Source organism: Crinia signifera, chromosome 7 (assembly GCF_055691185.1).
Source record: "Crinia signifera chromosome 7, ASM5569118v1, whole genome shotgun sequence".
Lineage (NCBI taxonomy): Eukaryota > Metazoa > Chordata > Amphibia > Anura > Myobatrachidae > Crinia > Crinia signifera.
In genome coordinates this window covers 2,103,817-2,128,824 of record NC_139223.1, presented here as the reverse complement: position 1 = coordinate 2,128,824, position 25,008 = coordinate 2,103,817, and the positions used below count along the sequence as shown (strand labels likewise).

The following is a 25,008-nucleotide window of genomic DNA, read 5'->3' as shown; positions in this document are numbered from 1 at the left end:
TTACGCGGTACACCGGGGCCCCTCCGTGGTTAAGTGGTACACAGGGGCCCCTCCGTGGTTACGCGGTACACAGGGGCCCCTCCGTGGTTACGCAGTACACAGTGGCCCCTCCGTGGTTGCGCGGTACACAGGGGCCCCTCCGTGGTTACGCGGTACACAGGGGCCCCTCCGTGGTTAAGCGGTACACAGGGGCCCCTCCGTGGTTACGCGTACACAGGGGCCCCTCCGTGGTTACGCAGTACACAGCGGCCCCTCCGTGGTTGCGCAGTACACAGGGGCCCCTCCGTGGTTGCGCAGTACACAGGGGCCCCTCCGTGGTTGCGCAGTACACAGGGGCCCCTCCGTGGTTGCGCAGTACACAGGGGCCCCTCCGTGGTTCTGCAGTAGACAGGGGCCCCTCCGTGGTTCTGCAGTAGACAGGGGCCCCTCCGTGGTTCTGCAGTAGACAGGGGCCCCTCCGTGGTTCTGCAGTAGACAGGGGCCCCTCCGTGGTAATACAGGGAGAGCAGGTACAGTGCACACCCCGGGATACAGGCACAGCCACCATTCAGGAGACCTATAGCCGTTTGCGAGGGATAGACATTGTATTGCAATGACTTCTAGAGATCGATGTTTTTGATGTGATTTTTTCTGACACCATGGAATGTGGCTCCATAATAACCTGAGTTTCCCCTTTAAGGGCAAACCTAGGAGGCCCAATATAATGTACCAGACTCACACAACTGTGTTAGTGGACACCGGCCTGGTTTACTGGCCACATCTAACACAAAACTGCCAACAGTCTGATAAGATTGTGGGGCCCTTTAAGGCTGCATCTCACGCCACAAGTGAAACCATTTCTGGCTTCCAAGCCCGCTGCACAATGCGGAAATAAAACCAGTTTAAAAAAATAAAATAAAAAATAAACCACAGGTAGCGAACTTACCCAAGGCTTCCTGCTGTATGTGTCCCTGTTAGGGCCCCAAGGAATCACATACACTGGATAAGATGAAGTCTTGGGGTGAAATATAATAGGATGAGAGATTTGGTAAGAAACCTCCAGTGACCATCATTTACACTGCAACATCACACTGGTTTCTCACGTTCTGATTGGCTCATCCTATTACATCTTTATTCTGGAGCAAGTCACAGCTGCCCAGGTAATCAGCATAAGCAAGTATGGTTCCATATTGCAGCATACAGATGTCACAGCATAGTACAAACACTCCAGAAAGCTTCACTGGTCCCTACCGTAGCTCACACCCCCAGCCTATCACCTGGGAAGCAATTCCAGCATCTGGAGCGATGAGCTCCTGCCCTGGAAATACCTAGATTAGGAAGCCACAGGTGCTGCTAATCAGTCCAACCCAGATCACATCAGTGTTTCTTGCTGCTGCAAGAAAAACCAAATGTGAGGCGCGCTATTATCAGCAGCTGGCAAGGGCGGTCACTCCCCTAATCGTCAAGAAGAGAAAAATATAGGGTATGCCAGCGCTGGCTGAATAATTGGTTATCAGACTGTAGTAAAATAAATAATATTTATTAACTCTACTTAAGATAAATGTAAATATAATAAATTAAGAAAATATACAACAAAATATGTAAAAATGTCAAATAAAGGTTGGGGGATCGTGTCGCCTGTGTGACATCTAGTGGTATAAAATTGCAGGTTCTTAAAAGGCCAATGTCCCGGAATATTCCATAGTACCAGATGAGAAAGATTTCATATTACAATTGTGAATTAAACCACTGATGATAGATGAAATGTTGGCAGCAAGCCTCCAGTAATAGGTATAGCTGGATTGATGTTAAATGATTGCTCTATGGTGGCAGGGGCTGATGTTATCCTGATGGCGGCCCCTGGATCTCTGGTGCGTCTCTTTAGGGATCTGGCTAGGTTTCCCAATGGTGGATGAAACGTGTTCCAGATTCAGGTGCTGCTCTAACAGGACATCAGTGAATGCAGTGTCCAAGTATAAATGCTCAGCGCGTTCCCCGGATCAGTATGCTTCCGGCTTCCTCTAGCTGCTGCTCTAAACCTGCAGGCCTGACACCTCACCTCCTCAGGGGGATCAGCCAGCCTGCCAGACCTTCTCGGGGCTGCTTCCATTCTGTCAATGCCAGCAGGACTTCCTTCAGGGTGCAGTGGCGGGCGAGCGCACCCTAACATACAGAACACGGGCACAGTGAGCCTGAGTGCGAGCGGGCACAGTGAGCCCTGAGTACCAGCGTGCACCACGGTGGCGTTTTGGTTCACCAATGCCACGGGTAGGGGTGAGTCACAAGCCCATTACCCTACCTCCACCCGGCCTCAGATGACCAGGATCAGGCTACCTGGCTGCAGCAGACCGATTTTGATGGGGGCCCCGGAGCTGCAACTTCATCCGCCCCATTGTTCCATCCCCAGCCAGCCACGCTGCGGAGGTTTGCACATGCCCAGATTGTATGAATTTATTTTTCAATAGAATTATTTGATATGATGGCCAGAGCCGAATTTCCCATTAGGCACATGCCTAGGGGCGGCACATGTTTGGGGGCGGCACTTGGATGCCTGTGATAGTACAGTCAGCCCGAAATGTACCAATAACTGCAAAATATCCACTGTACTGTACTATATTTCATCTTAAATAGAGTGTAAATGGATAAAGGACATGCAGATACTGCCCCTATAAACTGTCCTACTTAGTAAACATTATTGTTGTGCCTAGGGGCGCCCACATCCCACAATTGGCCAGTAACATCGCATGGAAAGACTCGATGGTGGACGCCCAGCCATGGGGCCCATTTATCATTCATTGGGGCATATGTATGAAAGATTGTTATGGGGGAGAAGGGGTATCAGCGCACGTTATGTGCACTGATGCCAGCGTGCGGTAATGGGCTGTCCATATCGGCGCTGCTATCTAAATGATAGCAGGCTGAATGTATGAATGGCCGCTTTTGGCTTCGCCAGCATCAGCGCTGTCCCTGCTGTTAGGTCTGGGCTGCGCTGGGGATCTCGCGTGAGTAGCGAGATCCCGCACATGCCCATGCAGCCGGACGGGGGACAGACAGCGCGCTATCTCCAGGAGGGGACATCGCCGGAGGGCGGAGTTAGCGCTCCCCCGCTTCGGCAGATAAGATGTTAATACATCTTGTGATGTTCCTCCCTGCTTCACCCCGCTAATGGGGGCAGATTATTATAACGGCGCGATATGCGAGCCCTCCTGGCCCACTCACAGCTTTCTATGCTCCTCGATGTACCAGTACCCAGAATGGGAAGCAATGGCGGTGGCCCATTGTAGCCTATGGTGGACAGCTGACCCCAGCCATGATAAATGGGCCCCAGGATGTGGTGGCGGGCCGGCTCCCTATGTCCTGTCCCCAGTACTAGGCGCCCTGGTCCTGGCGAGTGGCGGCGGCCGCTCTGTGCTGCGGCTACGTCCCACGACCACACTCCGGCCCTTATTCTGGTTGGTGCGGTCGAGCCGCATATGCGGCTCCGACCGCACCAGACGAATCCCCGCCTACAAGACGGATCGGCACGGCCGTCCGTACACGGACGGCTGCCGATCCGCATGAAAATGCGGAGGCGTACGCCTCCACCATGGTGGGAGCTGCCCCCTGCATTCGATGGTCGTCGACCATCGAAGGCAGGTCCGCACGCCGCGGCAGCTCCCGCAAGCTGAGACCACACGGACAATCGTCCGTGTGGTAGCTTGTATGGGGGCTGAAAGCTGACATCCGGCGACGTCAGCTTTCCGCCCCCATGAGTTGCGTCATGGCCTCATTACCATGCGTACGCCCCGCGTTTGCATGGGAACGCCCATGAAACGCGGGGCGTATACATAGGGAAATGAGGGCATGAAGCCCCTCACGCCCCTATACGCCCCCTTTGCGGCGTACTAACGCTATGTGCGGCGAATTCGCCTGCACATGCGCAGATTGACCTCTGCGCATGTGCAGACGGAAAACATCGGCGGTACGGCCGCACGCGGGCCGTACCGCACGAACCAGAATAAGGGCCTCCGTCACGTGTTACATGTCCGCACGCCGCAGCTGATTGGCCGCCCCGTCCGTTACCCCGGTTGCCATGGAGACAGCTTTGCCCTTGTTTAGTAGAGCCGGAATAAAGCTGAGCGGACGCAGGACGTAGTGTAGGCGGCCTGTGATTGGCTGAACGCTCTGTGTACACCAAGCCGCGCGCCGGCCTCAGCAGCAGCACGTGTTCCCAGCAGCAGCACCAGCACCACTAGCACCACGTGTTCCCAGCAGCAGCACCAGCACCACCACGTGTTCCCAGCAGCAGAATGGAGGTGCGAGGAGGAGCCCCCTAGTAGGAAGGGGGGGGCAGAGTGACGGGGATTGGGGGGAGTATATGAGGAGGATGGGGGTCTCCAGTGGGAAGAGGGGCCGGAGGATGGGGGATCTCCAGTGGGAAGGGGGGTCAGTGTATGAGGAGGATGGGGGGTCTCCAATGGGAAGGGGGGCCAGTGTATGAGGAGGATGGGGGTCCCCAGTGGGAAGGGGGGCCAGTGTATGAGGAGGATGGGGGTCTCCAGTGGGAAGGGGGGCCAGTGTATGAGGAGGATGGGGGGTCTCCAATGGGAAGGGGGGCCAGTGTATGAGGAGGATGGGGGTCCCCAGTGGGAAGGGGGGCCAGTGTATGAGGAGGATGGGGGTCCCCAGTGGGGAAGGGGGGCCAGTGTATAAGAAGGATGGGGGGTCTCAGTGGGAAGGGGGGCCAGTGTATAAGAAGGATGGGGGGTCTCCAGTGGGTAGAGGGGCCAGTGTATGAGGAAGATGGGGAGTCTCCAGTGGGTAGAGGGGCCAGTGTGTGAGGAAGAGTACAGCACTGATATTTGATGCCCCTCTTTGCTTTAGAGCCCGCGCCCATCTGAGCCCCTCAGCCCCGCCAGTGATTTCCATTTCAGCGACTCCCCATCTATGGAGGAAATGTGAGTACTGGGCTGGGTACAGGGATGTGGGGGAGGGGCTTACAGGACTATGGCAGTGGGGGTCTTGCATTTTGTATTTGTTACTGTAGGCATCTGGCATATAATTATCTGGCATATTAAGGCATCTGTCTATTCTATAAAGAAACCTATTGTGTGTCCTCTTTGTGTATATATAAATATTTATTTTTCTTCATCCCTCTGTGTCTAACTCTTTATTTGGGTTCTGATGTTCTGGTATAGAGGTGTATGTCATGTTACAGCAGGGGTGGCCAAACTTGTCCTCAAGATCTTCCAACGTTCCTGTACCTCTATAGTAAGGATAATGTGACAGTAATGACTACATCTGTGCACCGGCTGCGTGATGTGGACCGTTGGTAAATCTTGAGGACCTGGTGCTGCCACTCTCCCCCGTGTATATAACTGGGCGCCTCTCTCCTGGTGCTGCCACTCTCCCCCGTATATATAACTGGGCGCCTCTCTCCTGGTGCTGCCACTCTCCCCCGTATATAACTGGGCGCCTCTCTCTCCCGGTGCTGCCACTCTCCCCCGTGTATATAACTGTGTGCCTCTCTCTCCTGGTGCTGCCACTCTCCCCGTATATATAACTGGGCGCCTCTCTCCTGGTGCTGCCACTCTCCCCCATATATAACTGTGTGCCTCTCTCTCCTGGTGCTGCCACTCTCCCCCATATATATAACTGGGCGCCTCTCTCTCCTGGTGCTGCCACTCTCCCCCGTGTATATAACTGTGTGCCTCTCTCTCTCCCGGTGCTGCCACTCTCCCCCCGTATATAACTGTGTGCCTCTCTCTCCTGGTGCTGCCACTCTCCCCGTATATAACTGTGTGCCTCTCTCTCCTGGTGCTGCCACTCTCCCCCGTATATAACTGTGTGCCTCTCTCTCCTGGTGCTGCCACTCTCCCCCGTGTATATAACTGTGTGCCTCTCTCTCCTGGTGCTGCCACTCTCCCCGTGTATATAACTGTGTGCCTCTCTCTCCTGGTGCTGCCACTCTCCCCCGTGTATATAACTGTGTGCCTCTCTCTCCTGGTGCTGCCACTCTCCCCCGTGTATATAACTGTGTGCCTCTCTCTCCTGGTGCTGCCACTCTCCCCCGTGTATATAACTGTGTGCCTCTCTCCTCCTGGTGCTGCCACTCTCCCCCGTGTATATAACTGTGTGCCTCTCTCTCCTGGTGCTGCCACTCTCCCCCGTGTATATAACTGTGTGCCTCTCTCTCCTGGTGCTGCCACTCTCCCCCGTGTATATAACTGTGTGCCTCTCTCTCCTGGTGCTGCCACTCTCCCCCGTGTATATAACTGTGTGCCTCTCTCTCCTGGTGCTGCCACTCTCCCCCGTGTATATAACTGTGTGCCTCTCTCTCCTGGTGCTGCCACTCTCCCCCGTGTATATAACTGTGTGCCTCTCTCTCCTGGTGCTGCCACTCTCCCCCGTGTATATAACTGTGTGCCTCTCTCTCCTGGTGCTGCCACTCTCCCCCGTGTATATAACTGTGTGCCTCTCTCTCCTGGTGCTGCCACTCTCCCCCGTGTATATAACTGTGTGCCTCTCTCTCCTGGTGCTGCCACTCTCCCCCGTGTATATAACTGTGTGCCTCTCTCTCCTAGCCGCCGCCTGCAGGCACAGTTTACTGCAGACCGCGATTGGAACCAGTTTCATCAGCCCCGGAACTTGCTGCTGGCGCTGGTTGGAGAAGTTGGGGAGGTGGCTGAGCTTTTGTAAGTATCCCCCATTTCTATAAATAATGTCTGTCACGGAATGGAGAGGGGGATGATGATGATGATGATGATGATGATCTCTTGTCAGTCAGTGGCAGGGTGAAGTCTCGGAAGGTCTCCCGGGCTGGTCACCATCTCAGCGTGAATCTCTGTCCCATGAACTTAGTGACGTCCTCATCTACCTCCTGGAATTAGCGGAGAAGTGTCATGTGGATCTTCCTCGCGCTGTCCTGGCCAAGATGGAGCTGAATGCTAAGAAGTATCCGGCAGCACGAGTACAGGGCAGCGCCAAAAAGTACACGGAATACAGCACAGAGAACGAGGCCCAGTAATGTATCTATCATGGAGCACGCAGCAGCGTTTGCTGTATGGGTTCTCCTGTTGGAGCTCTGAACCCAAAATCCTGTTATGTCTGTTCCACTGTTATTTTGTAGGAATCTCCCTGTATGTGGTGTGCCGGACCTTGGGGCCGCTCTGTGTGTGTACACCCGGTGCGCCGGACCTCGGGACTGCTCTGTGAGTGTACACCCGGTGCGCTGGACCTTAGTGGGCTGCTCTGTGTATGTACACCCGGTGCGCCGGACCTCGGGGCCGCTCTGTGTGTATACACCTGGTGTACCCTAGCATAGTGCAGCCTACGTGGGTGACACACATCATTGCCGGGATCTGTGCGGGACCCCAGCACTTTTCACATAAGAAAGTGAAGTTTGTTTCATACTTAAACTTTTTTAGTATTTGTTATGTTTTATTTATTATATATTTTTTTTAAGCATTTTATCTCATTAAATCATTTTGATTCTTAAAACCCTGATTATGGCTGATGTTATTTTGATTACAGGGATTCAGTATTGAATCCCGGCGGTCGGGATCCCGGCGTTTAGAATCCCGACGCCGGAATCCCGACAGCCGAAATGCCGACAAGGGGGGGACGTGGATCGCCCCCCCCCCCCCCCCCCTTGCGGGCTCGCTGCGCTCGCCACGCAGCGGGCCCGGTGCCTCGCTACGCTCGGCACACTAATTTATTCCCCCTCCAGGGGTGTCGTGGACACCCCAGGAGGGAGAATGTGTCGGCATTCGGCGTCGGGATTCTGAACGCCGGGATCATAACTGCATCCCGGTTACAGGCTGCTGATCTGCAGATTTGTGTTTATGCAAATGGCTGTGATTACTGGCTGTTGGGTGGGTGCGGAGGTTGCACTGATGTGTCCTCATACAGACACGTGGCCCAGTGTGACTGACCATGGAGAAATCAGTGGTACAGACGTGCAGGGAAATGCCTCTCTGTGCCCGTCGCCAGGCTGAGCCTGTGACCGTGCAGGAATCAGTGGTACACACGTGCAGGGAAACGCCATTCTGTGCCCGTCGCCAGGCTGAGCCTGTGACCGTGCAGGGAAACGCCATACTGTGCCCGTCGCCAGGCTGAGCCTGTGACCGTGCAGGAATCAGTGGTACACACGTGCAGGGAAACGCCATTCTGTGCCCGTCGCCAGGCTGAGCCTGTGACCGTGCAGGGAAACGCCATACTGTGCCCGTCGCCAGGCTGAGCCTGTGACCGTGCAGGAATCAGTGGTACACACGTGCAGGGAAACGCCATTCTGTGCCCGTCGCCAGGCTGAGCCTGTGACCGTGCAGGGAAACGCCATACTGTGCCCGTCGCCAGGCTGAGCCTGTGACCGTGCAGGAATCAGTGGTACACACGTGCAGGGAAACGCCATTCTGTGCCCGTCACCAGGCTGAGCCTGTGACCGTGCAGGAATCAGTGGTACACACGTGCAGGGAAACGCCATTCTGGAAGTGCAACAGTACTTGGCCTGAGCAATAGAAATTGCATCGTAGCACTCGGTGTAATCAACAATGTCGTTCTGACACTTGCAGTTCTTCTACATGTAAGATACACATCTGAGTTGTTGTAAGGGATCTGAAGCCACACCTGTGTGGGTTGGGACCGTGGTAGGGGGGCCTGGCTTTTTGTTGGGTCAGTAGAGGTAGTGGGGCTGGATAGAAGTATGCGGGGTGGGCTGGGTCAGTGCTAGGTGTTTGGCTGGGGGTGTTGTGGTTTCAGGGCTGTAGAGGTGGGTGGCTGGATGGGGGGAGTGGGTTGTGTAGGTCATTGATGGTAAGGGGTCTGGATGGTGAAGTGGGTTGGGTCAGTAGTGGTAGGGCGTCTGCATGGGAAGTTGGATTAGTGATGGTAAGGAGTCTGGATCGGGCATTGGGTGGGGATATAGATGGGGTTCGTGAGTGGGGTATGGCTATGGGGAGTTGGTTTGGGTCAGTGGTGGGAGGCGGTCTAGATGGGAGTTTGGGTCAGTGGTGGGAGGCGGTCTAGATTGGGTCGGGGTCTAGATAGGGGGAAGTTGGGTCAGTGGTGGGAGGCGGTCTAGATTGGGGTTGGTCCAGTGGTGGTGGAGGGGGTCTGGATAGGGGGGAGTTGGGTCAGTGGTGGGAGGGGGTACTGGGTGGATCAGCACAATGCTAGCCGATTGATGACACAGAGGAGTGCGGTGCTGTTTGGGGAATTTCTATATGGTGTGTACGCTGTGGCGTTTCGGTAAGCAGTTTCCTCTTCTGAGGGAGGGAGGGGTGTTCATGACCTCTGAGTCATTTTGTAGAACGGGGTTTTATAGATACTCTGGTCTCGGCCTGTGGTTTCTCTGGGAGGGGAAGTGGTGAAATGACCTGGATGCCTGGCTGTGTTATGTTCATGATGCCTCGCTCTGTGCCTCTAAGGGAGGAGGTACATCTGCCGGGCGTGCCATCCCAGAATCTGCTATGGGAGCAGAGATACAACCCCGTGAGTAATTGGCCTCACACAGGAAGTGTGTGTGGTGAGTGGGAGACTGCAGGTCCTGGTCTCTTGGTGCTTAGTCAGATGCTCCTAAGTGTAGAAAAGAGCACCATCTCCCCGTCCCAATATAACCAGTATATGCCCCCCCCCCCCCTCCATGGGCGTGTGTGACTGAGGGTGCTTGTATAGTTGGTGGACTGGGCATATGGGGGGCGCGTGTATAGTTGGGGGACTGCCCCCTGAGGGGGGCGCGTGTATAGTTGGGGGGCGCGTGTATAGTTGGGGGACTGCCCCCTGAGGGGGGCGCGTGTATAGTTGGGGGACTGCCCCCTGAGGGGGGCGCGTGTATAGTTGGGGGACTGCCCCCTGAGGGGGGCACGTGTATAGTTGGGGGACTGCCCCCTGAGGGGGGCGCGTGTATAGTCGGGGGACTGCGCCTGTGTGACTGAGGGTGCGTTTATAGGACCGAGGGTACGTGTATAGTTTGAGGGGGGGGGAGGGGACAGAACACGACGACTGAGCCTGTGTGACTGAGGGTGTGTGTATTGTCAGGTCTGTTAGCAGATGGATAGATTCATGCTGCATTGCAGGGGGCAGATGTAACATGTGCAGAGAGAGTTAGATTTGGGTGGATTATATTGTTTCTATGTGGGGCAAATACTGGCTGCTTTATAATTACACTGCAATTAGATCTAACTCTCTGTTCCTCTTACATCTGCTCCATCTGCAATGCAGCATGGTTTTGTCTTTCTACTAACCTCTGTGAATCAGGCCCTTATTGTGGATTGTGTTGTGGCAGTGTCACCTGTGTATGCTTTCAGAACTGCAATCTCTGCTCCCGGGTGTAATGTGCATACTGAGAAGCCCACAACCCAGGATATTGTACCCCTGAGAGGTACTGGAACAGCCTGGGACGGTGCCAGCGATGCCCACAGCCTACTTTGTCCTAAGCTGCCATAATGTTACCTACAGGAGCTAGAAGCAGCCCCCCACGGACCCCAATATATACCAGCTGTGGGTGGATACTCCATAACCTAGTACTATAGCAATATGGCTCAGGGGGGGAGGAGTAACGCCTTTCTGCCATATGTTGTCTGACGGTGAGATTACAAGGACAGGAGTTCCCGCATATTGGGCCTTTTTCTGGTTCATTCGCAGCGGCTTGCGCGGGTTCTGATGTTTTGTACATGTGTATATGCTGGGTGTGTGCAAACCCAGGTGAGAAGTCCCAGCATTGTGAGCGGGGGGTGGGGTGCTGGGCTGGGGCATTAGCATATGTGTACCCCCTGCCTTTCTTGGGCGTTCCCATGAAAACGCGTGCCATACATATGCTAATGCATTCGTGATGCACGTGTGGGGGGGGGGGGGGGGGGGGCGGACAGCTGACATAGCCTATGCTCATATGTACGAGTGGTCTGGGCACCTTCACCATCATTCAATGGGTGGCGACCATCGAAAGTTGGGGGAGGTTACAACTGGCATGCGAATAGATGGTCATGCAAACGAGTTCGGTGTGCGAATGGGTGGTGCGGGGTTCGGGTCATTGACAAGGGTGTGTATGCGAGTGAAGGAACCAGAATAAGGCCCATATTTTCTTATATAGTTTATTGTAAGTATTATGCAGGGTACACACCACGACGACCCGCTCACGGTGACACGGGGGGGGGGGCACGACCCGCTCACGATGTGCACCGTGAGCGGGTCCGATCCGATGGCGACCCGCACCCGGCTCTATGGTCGTTCTTCAGATCCTACCTGCAGCAGGTAGGATCTGAATAACGACCGACCCACCCGCGGGGCCGCGCATCGGTTCGGGATCAGACCAGAACAGGGGAAAAAAGGGCCCAATCTGCATCCAATTGGTTGGAATTGGATCTAGATTGAGGGGATCGGGCCCTAGTCGTCCTGGTGTGTACCAGGCATTACAAGTCACATATTCATATTAACAATCATGTTTAGAACCTGAACGTAAATGTTCTTTCATGTTTTGTACATTCGTAATCACATTTCAGTGACATTTATTGTTTCTTTAACAATCCAACAATCTTACAACCTCCTTCTGACCTCCATTTATATGGGCGTTCTCCTAACAAGGTGTTTTCCCTGGTTAATCGTTTCCTCGCGCCACTATTCTGTAGGCCCTACTACCAGTCTAGTGTGCAGGGGAAGGTCTGCACATATGGGGAGACTAATCATCGTGCGCTCTGTCCAATCCATTTGGTGCTAGTATTGTATTGTAGGTTAGAGAAGACTACATATATGGGCCTTATTCCAAGGGCAGCTTCCGTAAATAGTTAAGATCACAGCAGCGACATAGAAACGGAACCTATCCCAATGGATTTCATCAGATCCTCTGACTCGTAGGGGAGTATTCAATGCCATGGCGAGCGCATGGCAGCGAATCCTGTTTTTGATTCGCAGTGCGCTCGCCATGATTTTTCACTCCCCTTCAATTCGCTGCCAGACGCCAGCCCACACTATTCAATGCGTCAGGGGCTCGCTGCCCCTGACGGCGAATAGTGTGAAGAGTGACGAATCCCCCTGCGCAGATGCTCCATGCCTGTCTGGAGTCTGCAGGGGGATGGGAGGGACTGGTGTCGCGGCGGGGGGGGGGGGGGGCACGCTGATGCAGGCGGGAGCCTCCGCACAGCCTGGGGACAGGTCCAGCAGCAGCAGAGCCTCCGGCTCAAGCAGTCCCAGCGCTGACATCACCGTGCTGTGGCTGCCGGAGTCAGAGGTCTGCTACTGCTGGAGCCGTCCCTGTCAGCTTGTCCCCCGCATATCTCTCCCCCCTCCCGTCCCCTCACCTCCCTCCCCTCCCTCCCCTCACCTCACCCCCAGCAGAAGGGCTTGCAGGGTGCTGCTGGGGTCGGAGCCGCTGCACTCACTGGTCCCGATCATCGGGATCAGTGCAGTGAATATATGAATATTAATGAGCGGCTCCGGCTCCCGGCCCCCTGCTGGCGAATGTGTAAAAAAAAAAAAAAAATGTTTAAAAAAAAAAAAAAATATATATATATATATAAAATATATTCCTGTGCTGCATGTATATGAATAAAAATAGCATGCCCCTTCATAGGAAAAATATTCAGATTTTTTAACACCAAAAAAAAAATTAAACACGCTTTAATTAAAAAGATCTTATTACAGTTCACCTAAAAAAGATGACGAATGCTAAACGGAGAATCATGGCGAAAATCAATGGAGAAAGCAGTTCTCCATTTGAGCATTGAATACCGAATTCCACTAAAAACCCCATTGAAAATCACAGGCGAATTGTGGAGAATAATTTACGGCGAATCGGCAGACATTTGCTGTTCATTTGTGGCGAATTGCCTCCATTGAATAGGGAGAATTGTTTTTTCTAACAGAAAATTCGCCGTAAACCCAGCGAATTGCCAGATTCACTGAAAAAAAACGGCGAATCTGAGGCATTGAATACTGGCCAATGTGTGTGTGTGTGTGTGCACTGTCACCTATACAGGGGGATGCTGCACGTGGTGATATAGGGGCAATACTCAGGACTACAGATGCAGGGACTAATCACTACAGGGGCAATACCCCCGGCCTAATCAGTACAGATACAGGGGCAATACCCCCGGACTAATCACTACAGATACAGGGGCAATACCCGGGGACTAATCACTACAGATACAGGGACAATGCCCCAGGACTAATCACTACAGATACAGGGACAATACCCGGGGACTAATCACTACAGATACAGGGACAATGCCCCAGGACTAATCACTACAGATACAGGGACAATACCCCCGGACTAATCACTACAGATACAGGGGCAATACCCCCGGCCTAATCAGTACAGATACAGGGGCAACACCCCCGGACTAATCACTACAGATACAGGGACAATACCACCGGACTAATCACTACATATACAGGGGCAATACCCCCGGACTAATCACTACAGATACAGGGACAACACCCCCGGACTAATCACTACAGATACAGGGACAACACCCCCGGACTAATCACTACATATACAGGGGCAATACCCCCGGACTAATCACTACAGATACAGGGGCAATACCCCCGGACTAATCACTACAGATACAGGGGCAATACCCCCAGACTAATTACTACAGATACAGGGACAACACCCCCGGACTAATCACTACATATACAGGGGCAATACCCCCGGACTAATTACTACATATACGGGACAATACTCCCGGACTAATCACTACAGATACAGGGACAATACCCCTGGACTAATCACTACAGATACAGGGACAATACCCCCGGACTAATCACTACATATACAGAGGCAATACCCCCGGACTAATCACTACATATACAGGGGCAATACCCGGGGACTAATCACTACAGATACAGGGACAATACCCCAGGACTAATCACTACAGATACAGGGACAATGCCCCGGACTAATCACTACAGATACAGGGACAATGCCCCGGACTAATCACTACAGATACAGGGACAATGCCCCGGACTAATCACTACAGATACAGGGACAATACCCCTGGACTAATCACTACAGATACAGGGACAATGCCCCGGACTAATCACTACAGATACAGGGACAATGCCCCGGACTAATCACTACAGATACAGGGACAATACCCCAGGAATAATTTCTACAGATTCAGGGACAATGCCCCAGACTAATTACTACATATACAGGACAATACCCCCGGACTAATTACTACAGATACAGGGACAATACCCCCGGACTAATCACTATAGAAATAGGGGCAATACCTCTGGACTAATTACTACAGATACAGGGACAATACCCAAGGATTAATCACTACATATACAGGGGCAATACCTGGGGACTAATCACTACAGATACAGGGGTTTATTCTAGTTCATTCTTTCTGACAAAATCCTTCTTAGATGGACAAAACCATGTGCACTGCAGGGGGGCAGATGTAACATGTGCAGAGAGAATTAGATTTGGGTGAGTTATTTTGTTTCTGTGCAGGGAAAATACTGACTGCTTTATTTTTACACTGCAATATAGATCTCACTTTGAAGAAAAACCCCACCCAAATCTAATTCTCTCTGCACAAGTTACATCTGCCCCACCCGCAGTGCACATGGTTTTGTCCATCTAAGAAGGATTTTGTCAGAAAGAATGAACTAGAATAACCCCCACAGAGACAATACCCCCCGGACTAATTACTACAGATACAGGGACAATACCCTCGGACTAATCACTACAGAAATAGGGGCAATACCTCTGGACTAATTACTACATATACAGGATTAATACCCCAGGACTAATCACTACAGAGACAATACCCCCGGACTAATTACTGCATATACAGGGGCAATACCCCCAGACTAATTACTGCATATACAGGGGCAATACCCCCGGATTAATTACTACAGATACAGGGACAATTCCCCGGACTAATTACTACATATACAGGGACAATTCCCCGGACTAATTACTACATATACAGGGACAATTCCCCGGACTAATTACTACATATACTTGGACAATACCCCAGGACTAATCACTACATATACAGGGGCAATACCCGGGGACTAATTACTACAGATACAGGGACAATACCCCCGGACTAATCACTACAGCGAATAGGGGAAATACCTCCGGACTAATTACTACGTATACAGGGTCAATACCCCAGGACTAACCACTACAGAGACAATACCCCCGGACTAATTACTGCATATACAGGGGCAATACCCCCAGACTAATCACTACAGATAAAGGGACAATGCCCCGGACTAATTACTACATATACAGGGACAATACCCCGGGACTAATTACTGCATATACAGGGGCAATACTCCCGGACTAAGCACTACATATACAAGGACAATATCCTGGGACTAATTACTGCATATATCCCGGGATAATACCCCCAGACTAAGCACTGCAGAAATAGGGGCAATACCTCTGGACTAATTACTACAGATACAGGGACAATACCCAAGGACTAACTACTACATATACAGGGGCAATACCCCCGGACTAATTACTGCATATACAGGGGCAATACCCCCGGATTAATTACTACAGATACAGGGACAATTCCCCGGACTAATTACTACATATACAGGGACAATTCCCCGGACTAATTACTACATATACAGGGACAATTCCCCGGACTAATTACTACATATACTTGGACAATACCCCAGGACTAATCACTACATATACAGGGGCAATACCCGGGGACTAATTACTACAGATACAGGGACAATACCCCCGGACTAATCACTACAGCGAATAGGGGAAATACCTCCGGACTAATTACTACATATACAGGGTCAATACCCTAGGACTAACCACTACAGAGACAATACCCCCGGACTAATTACTGCATATACAGGGGCAATACCCCCAGACTAATCACTACAGATAAAGGGACAATGCCCCGGACTAATTACTACATATACAGGGACAATACCCCGGGACTAATTACTGCATATACAGGGGCAATACTCCCGGACTAAGCACTACATATACAAGGACAATATCCTGGGACTAATTACTGCATATATCCCGGGATAATACCCCCAGACTAAGCACTGCAGAAATAGGGGCAATACCTCTGGACTAATTACTACAGATACAGGGACAATACCCAAGGACTAACTACTACATTTACAGGGGCAATACCCGGGGACTACAGAGGCATAGACTAATCACTACAGATACAGGGACAATACCTCCGGACTAATTACTGCATATACAGGGGCAATACCTCCGGACTAATTACTGCATATACAGGGGCAATACCCCCGGACTAATTACTGCATATACAGGGGCAATACCCCCGGACTAATTACTGCATATACAGGGGCAATACCCCTGGACTAATTACTGCATATACAGGGGCAATACCCCCGGACTAATTACTGCATATACAGGGACAATACCCCCGGACTAATTACTGCAGATACAGGGACAATGCCCCGGGCTAATTACTACAGATACATGGACAATGCCCCAGACTTATTATTAAATATACAGGGACAATACCCCCGGACTAATTACTGCATATACAGGGGCAATACTCCCGGACTAAGCACTACATATACAGGGACAATATCCCGGGACTAATTATGGCATATACCTGGATAATACCCCTGGACTAATTGCTGCATATACAGGAACAATACCCCGGGACTAAGCACTACATATACAAGGACAATACCCCAGGACTAATCGCTACAGATACAGGGACAATACCCCCAGACTAATTACTGCATATACAGGGACAATATCCCGGGACTAATTATGGCATATACCTGGATAATACCCCTGGACTAATTGCTGCATATACAGGAACAATACCCCGGGACTAAGCACTACATATACAGGGACAATACCCCAGGACTAATCGCTACAGATACAGGGGCAATACCCAGGACTAATTACTGCATATACAGGGGCAATGCTCCCAGACTAAGCACTACATATACAAGGACAATATCCTGGGACTAATTACTGCATATACCGGGATAATTCCCCCAGACTAAGCACTGCAGAAATAGAGGCAATACCACTGGACTAATTACTACAGATACAGGGACAATACCCAAGGACTAATCACTACATATACAGGAACAATACCCCCAGACTAACTACTACATATACAGAGGCAATACCCGGGGACTACAGAGGCAATACCCGGGGACTACAGAGGCAGGGACTAATAACTACAGATACAGGGACAATACCTCCGGACTAATTACTGCATATACAGGGGCAATACCTCCGGACTAATTACTGCATATACAGGGGCAATACCCCCGGACTAATTACTGCATATACAGGGGCAATACCCCCGGACTAATTACTGCATATACAGGGGCAATACCCCCGGACTAATTACTGCATATACAGGGGCAATACCCCCGGACTAATTACTGCCTATACAGGGGCATTACCCCCGGACTAATTACTGCATATACAGGGGCAATACCCCTGGACTAATTACTGCAGATACAGGGACAATACCCCGGACTAATTACTACAGATACAGGGACAATGCCCCAGACTTATTATTAAATATACAGGGACAATACCCCCGGACTAATTACTGCATATACATGGGCAATACTCCCGGACTAAGCACTACATATACAGGGACAATATCCCGGGACTAATTATGGCATATACCTGGATAATACCCCTGGACTAATTGCTGCATATACAGGAACAATACCCCGGGACTAAGCACTACATATACAGGGACAATACCCCGGGACTAAGCACTACAGATACAGGGACAATACTCCCAGACTAATTACTGCATATACAGGGACAATATCCCGGAACTAATTACTGCATAGACAGGGGCAATACCCCCGGACTAATTACTGCATATACAGGGACAATACCCGGGACTAATTACTGCATATACAGGGACAATACCCGGGACTACTTACTACATATACAGGGGCAATACCCCGGACTAATTAGTATAGATACAGGGAGAGTACCCCGGGATTAAGCACTACATATACCGAACAATACCCCAGGACTAATCGCTACAGATACAGGAACAATACCCTCAGACTAATTGCTGCATATACAGGAACAATACCCCGGGACTAAGCACTACATATACAGGGACAATACCCCAGGACTAATCACTACAGATACAGGGACAATACTCCCAGACTAATTACTGCATATACAGGGACAATATCCCGGAACTAATTACTGCATAGACAGGGGCAATACCCCCGGACTAATTACTGCATATACAGGGACAATACCCGGGACTAATTACTGCATATACAGGGACAATACCCGGGACTACTTACTACATATACAGGGACAATACCCCGGGACTAAGCACTACATATACAGGGACAATACCCCCAGACTAATTGCTGCATATACAGGAACAATACCCCGGGACTAAGCACTACATATACAGGGACAATACCCCAGGACTAATCACTACAGATACAGGGACAATACTCCCAGACTAATTACTGCATATACAGGGACAATACCCGGGACTACTTACTACATATACAGGGGCAATACCCCGGACTACTTACTACATATACAGGGGCAATACCCCGGACTAATTAGTATAGATACAGGGAGAGTACCCCGGGATTAAGCACTACATATACCGAACAATACCCCAGGACTAATCGCTACAGATACAGGAACAATACCCTCAGACTAATTGCTGCATATACAGGAACAATACCCCGGGACTAAGCACTACATATACAGGGACAATACCCCAGGACTAATCACTACAGATACAGGGACAATACTCCCAGACTAATTACTGCATAGACAGGGGCAATACCCCCGGACTAATTACTGCATATACAGGGACAATACCCGGGACTAATTACTGCATATACAGGGACAATACCCGGGACTACTTACTACATATACAGGGACAATACCCCGGGACTAAGCACTACATATACAGGGACAATACCCCAGGACTAATCACTACAGATACAGGGACAATACTCCCAGACTAATTACTGCATATACAGGGACAATATCCCGGAACTAATTACTGCATATACAGGGACAATACCCAGGACTAATTACTGCATATACAGGGACAATACCCGGGACTACTTACTGCATATACAGGGACAATACCCGGGACTAATTACTGCATATACAGGGACAATACCCGGGACTAATTACTGCATATACAGGGACAATACCCGGGACTAATTACTGCATATACAGGGGCAATACCCGGGACTACTTACTGCATATACAGGGGCAATACCCCGGACTAATTAGTATATATACAGGGAGAGTACCCCGGGACTAAGCACTACATATACCGAACAATACCCTCAGACTAATTATTGCATATACAGGGGCAATACCCAGGACTAATTGCTGCATATACAGGGGCAATACCCCCATACTAATTACTGCATATACAGGGGCAATACCCGGGACTACTTACTGCATATACAGGGGCAATACCCCGGACTAATTACTGCATATTGGAGCGAGAAGAAAGAAAATTGTCTCTTTGTTGGCGCACTTGAAGAAAGAAAGAATGTTTTTTTTTAAAAATGACCTTTTATTGATATTTATTAAAAAAAAAATTTATGTGAAAAATATTCCAAGAATTATTAAAATGATTGTTATTTTAGTTATACAGTGTTAAACTGAATCCCTTCCTTATTATTTACTGATAGTCTTATACTATGTTTCAGTTTCTTTAAAGGGATAGATATTCTAACAGTGTAACTGATTTTCGGAGCAGGCAGGACCACCGCAGTTCCAGAACTCCACATTGAACGATATCTGATTTGTCGTTGGCCTGTCTAGTCCCTTTGTGTAGCTAATAGACCCTGTAGTTGCCCAAGCCAGTTATTTCCTCAAACATTGTTCTATTATTAGTAAGGCTGGCAGGCGTTTCCTTATAGTAAATAGTTATCCGGATTTGGTGTAACGGTGATTTAGGACAGATAATATTTCTGTTATTAGATTTGTCCTCAAATAGGCTGTGATTTATTAAATCATTCAATGGCTATTGCTATAAATTGATGGCTTAGCAGAAAGTGTTTATATCGGCCGTACAATTGATATAGAATGTGGCCATTGATAATATAGCCTCAGAGTAGTTCTACAACACACCCAGAATAGCCTTTATGTGATAATAAATCATCGGTTCTGACAGTTGCCTGGTCAGGGACACACAGCCGGGCGGAGTGATCTCTGCTGCAGCCGGTCAGGTACGGCGTGTACCGGCAGATATGCAGCGTCCTACTTGCTATCACTATATGGATGTAAGCTGCGGTCTATTCGCTCCAGGTATCAGTGAAGACATATCACATATCATTATTACAACACACACAGCACTTTTTGCCGACGCGCGTTTCACATATTTTTTCCACAGGGCAGAAACGTTTCTGCCCTGCAGCCTGTCGGCATATGTCGTGTCGACATGGACCCCGAAACATAGAACCGCCTCCCCTTGCATGGCTCGCTACGCTCGGCACACTATTCTATTCTCCCACCATGCCCTAGTGGACGGTAGGGCATGAAATACCGCCTGTCGGCACATGTCGTGTCGACATGGACCCCGAAACGTAGCACCGCCTTCCCGCGCACGGCTCGCTACGCTCGGCACACTATTCTATTCTCCCACCATGCCCTAGTGGACGGTAGGGCATGAAATACCGCCTGTCGGCACATGTCGTGTCGACATGGACCCCGAAACATAGCACCGCCTCCCCACGCACGGCTCGCTGCGCTCGGCACACTATTCTATTCTCCCACCACACCCTAGTGGACGGTAGAGCACATATCGGCTCAAAAAAAGTAAAAAACCCACGTCGACCTAAAGCCATGTCGACCTAATGTTGTTGACCCAATGCTTGTCGACCATCATGTTGTACACCAAATGACCATATCTTGATTTGGGGACAGGTGGATGGGGGACATGATGCAGGGACAGGGGTATGGGGGTCGGGGGACATAATTTGGGGTCGGGGGACATGATGCAGAGACAGCGGGATGGGGGACATGATTTGGGGGACGGGGGACAGGGGGATGGGGGACATGATGCAGGGACAGGGGGACGGGGGACATGATGCAGGGGGATGGGGGACATGATGCAGGGACAGGGGGATGGGGGACATGATGCAGGGACAGGGGGATGGGGGACATGATTTGGGGGACATGATTTGGGGACGGGGGACATGATGCAGGGGCAGGGACAGGGGGATAGGGGACATGATTTTGAGGATGGGGATGGGGGACATGATTTGGGGACAGGGGGATGGTGGACATGATTTGGGGATGGGAGACATGATTTGGGGACAGGGGATGGGGACATGATGCAGGGACAGGGGACATGATGCAGGGGGATGGGGGACAGGATGCAGGGGGACTGGGGACAGGATGCAGGGACAGGGGGATGGGGGACATGATTTGGGGACAGAGGGATGGGGGACATGATTTGGGGACGGGGATGGGGGACATGATGCAGGGGTGACGGACAGATCAGCGCCAGTGACTGACATGAAAGGGTTACAGTGTAACCTGCGTAGATTCCTGTGGTACTGACGCTTCCTTCCTCCTGCTGTAACCACAAGCCTCTCACAGCGAGCGAGGTTCTAACACCTCAGTAACTGAAGCATTGCACAGGCTGCCTGTAACTACACCCGGACCCTGGCGTGATGGCGCATGGTGGGCACTCGTATTTCATGCTGCTCTGTCTATTGCAAGGTACGAGGGGAACGTGTATCAGTCTCGGGGAGAGGTGACAACCAGTGATATTTATCAGCATTCTCCAGCTCCTACCTGTCATATCTCAAACAGGAGCTGATTGGCTGAGACTTTGGGGGGGATTGAAAAGAGTGCGACTTTTAGACTTTTGCGATATTTTCGCAAAAAACGACCAAATTCATAATGGTAAACGTTACCAAAAAATCACCAGAAAAATAGACCATGTTCTGACTGGCGTATATGACAGAACTATGCACAGATCATTGAGAAGTTAAAATGTAAATAAAATTGGTGTGGGGTTCCCCCTCCTGAGCATAACCAGCCGCGGGCTCATTGAGCCAGATCTGGTTTAAAAATACCACAGGGCAAACGAAATAGGGTCTCCCTTGATTTTTTTAAAACCAGCACCAGTCTCAAGGGTCGGTCCTGGTTCCCAAAATATGGGACATAAAACGAATAGGGGTCCCCCATATTTCAAGAACCAGGCCCAACCAGCCAACAGGGTAATGCGACAGCCGGGGGGAGGCTAATTATACAAGTCCCTCAAGCCAAAGCATTACCCCCCTGACCAGTCAGCCTGGGCAGGGTTCCTGGGGAAGTGGGGACCCACCCAATGAAGAGGCCCCCCCTTCAGAATTTACCTGCCCAGACTGAAGCCCGGGGCTGTCCCTGATGCCACTGGGCGGTGGGCATCGGGCTGAATGTGTAAAAATAGAAATAAATATTGTGTATTGCTGTGGAACTATGAGTCCCAGCAAGCCTTCACTGCATGCAGAGACTTGGAGTCCCAGCATGTGGGGCATTAAAGGGCCCGCTGGAACTTGTAGTTCCACAGCAATACAAATAGTGACATAAACACACTCCTAATTAAAGTATAGCTTTAATACACACTGAGCCCATCCATACAGATACTTACCATGACACGTAGGTAGGTATCATCCGTCCGCCGGTCCTAAAGAAAATCCATATGTTACCTGTGGAAGGAAACCATACTCACGGGGGTCCTCCGGCATAGATCACGTCATCTTTTTTCCATGTAGGCATCCAATGTACGCGAACCCAGAACTAACTGAGGAGAAGCCGGAGAATGTGGCTCCTCCCCTGAATAGCGCTATTGGCCACCTAGCGGCCAATCAGGAGTCGCTAGGTGGCCAAGTGTGGGGGCTTGCTGGGACTCATAATTCTAAAGCAATACACAATAGTTATTTCTATTTTTATACACTTATCAGCCCGATGCCCAACGCCCAAGGGGCATCGGGGACAGCCTCGGGCTTCAGTCTAGGCAGGTAAATTCTGGAGGCGGGGACCTCTTCATTGGTGGGTCCCCACTTCCCCAGGATCCCTGCCCAGGCTGACTGGTCAGGGGGTGAATGCTTTGGCCAGGGGGACTTGTATTAAAAGTCTCCCCCGGCTGTGGCATTACCCTGCTGGCTGGTTGGGCCGGTGCTGGTTCTCGAAATATGGGGGACCCCTACTCATTTTGTCCCACGTATTTTGGGAACCAGGACCGGCCCTTGAGCCTGGTGCTGGCTTTAAAAAGTCATAGGGGACCCTTTTTCATTTGACCCATGATTTTTTAAAACCAGGACCGGCTCTTTGAGCCCAGGGCTGGCTGTGCTTTTGTGTTTTTTTGCACAAAAACATTCATTACCATGTCTCGAAAATCACACATGTCCTCAAATTCTTAGATTTTCATGACTAAAATTTTCAGCTTTTCATGACTAAAATCGCACCATATCGCATTTTTTTTTTCTTCAAATTCACATCTCATTCGCGTCTCCCCCAGACTTCCGTAAAGTGTCCAGTGTATAATAAGATTAATGTTTGGGGGTGTTACCGCTCCCTCTGACTTCCGTACAGTGTCCAGTGTATAATAAGATTAATGTTTGGGGGTGTTACCGCTCCCTCTGACTTCCGTACAGTGTCCAGTGTATAATAAGATTAATGTTTGGGGGTGTTACCGCTCCCCCAGACTCCCGTACAGTGTCCAGTGTATAATAAGATTAATGTTTGTCTGTGTTACCGCTCCCCAGACACCCATACAGTGTCCGGTGTATAATAAGATTAATATTCGGGGTTATTACTGCTCTCCCAGACTCTCATACAGTATCCGGTGTATAATAAGATTAATGTTCGGGGGTGTTACCACTCCCCCAGACTCTCATACAGTATCCGGTGTATAATAAGATTAATGTTCGGGGGTGTTACCGCTCCCTCTGACTCCAGTACAGTATCCGGTGTATAATAAAATTAATGTACGGGGGTGTTACCGCTTTCCCAGACTCTCATACAGTATCCGGTGTATAATAAGATTAATGTTCAGGGGTTTTACCGCTCTCCAGACTCCCGTACAGTGTCCAGTGTATAATAAGATTAATGTTCGGGGGTGTTACCGCTCCCCAGACTCTCATACAGTATCCGGTGTATAATAAGATTAATGTTCGTCGGTGTGACCGCTCTCCCAGACTCCCGTACAGTATCCTGTGTATAATAAGATTAATGTTCGGGGCTGTTACCGCTCCCCCAGACTCCCGTACAGTGTCCAGTGTATAATAAGATTAATGTTCGGGGGTGTTACCGCTCCCTCTGACTCCCGTACAGTGTCCAGTGTATAATAAGATTAATGTTCAGGGGTGTTACCGCTCCCCAGACTCCCGTACAGTGTCCAGTGTATAATAAGATTAATGTCCGGGGGTGTTACCGCTCCCCAAGACTCCCATGCAATATCCAGTGTATAATAAGATTAATATTCAAGGGTGTTACAGCTCCCCTCTGACTCCCGTACAATGTCCAGTGTATAATAAGATTAATGTACGGGGGTGTTACAGCTCCCTCTGACTCCCGTACAGTATCCGGTGTATAATAAGATTAATGTCCGGGGCTGTTACCGCTCCCTCTGACTCCCGTACAGTGTCCAGTGTATAATAAGATTAATGTCCGGGGGTGTTACCGCTCCCCAGACTCTCATACAGTGTCCAGTGTATAATAAGATTAAGGTTCGGGGTGTTAACGCTCCCCCAGACTCCCGTACAGTGTCCAGTGTATATTAAGATTAATGTCCGGGGGTGTTACCGCTCCCCAGACTCCCGTACAGTGTCCAGTGTATAATAAGATTAATGTTCGGGGGTGTTACCGCTCCCCAGACTCATACAGTGTCCATTGTATAATAAGATTAATGTCCGGGGGTGTTAACGCTCCCCCAGACTCCCGTACAGTGTCCAGTGTATAGTAAGATTAATGTTCGGGGGTGTTACCGCTCCCCAGACTCTCATACAGTGTCCAGTGTATAATAAGATTAATGTCCGGGGGTGTTACCGCTCCCCAAGACTCCCATGCAATATCCAGTGTATAATAAG

General features: G+C 50.5%; 2 protein-coding genes across 2 annotated transcripts in view; both read left to right on the top strand.

Moving 5' to 3' along the window:
* Positions 1–4,054: 4,054 nt before the first annotated feature.
* Positions 4,055–7,464, top strand: DCTPP1 (dCTP pyrophosphatase 1). The gene is made up of 4 exons (XM_083155128.1): positions 4,055–4,274; positions 4,843–4,916; positions 6,543–6,653; positions 6,742–7,464. The coding sequence occupies exons 1-4, from the start codon at positions 4,269–4,271 to the stop codon at positions 6,983–6,985; spliced, it is 435 nt and encodes a 144-aa protein (XP_083011254.1). The 5' UTR covers positions 4,055–4,268; the 3' UTR covers positions 6,986–7,464.
* A 14,020-nt stretch (positions 7,465–21,484) lies between these two features.
* The window catches only part of ITGAL (integrin subunit alpha L), a 218,150-nt gene continuing 214,626 nt past the window's right edge, over positions 21,485–25,008 (top strand). The window contains exon 1 of the mRNA XM_083152209.1: positions 21,485–21,652. Within this exon, the coding sequence (XP_083008335.1) occupies positions 21,604–21,652 (49 nt within the window). The 5' untranslated portion in view covers positions 21,485–21,603. The remainder of the gene's footprint in view (positions 21,653–25,008) is intronic.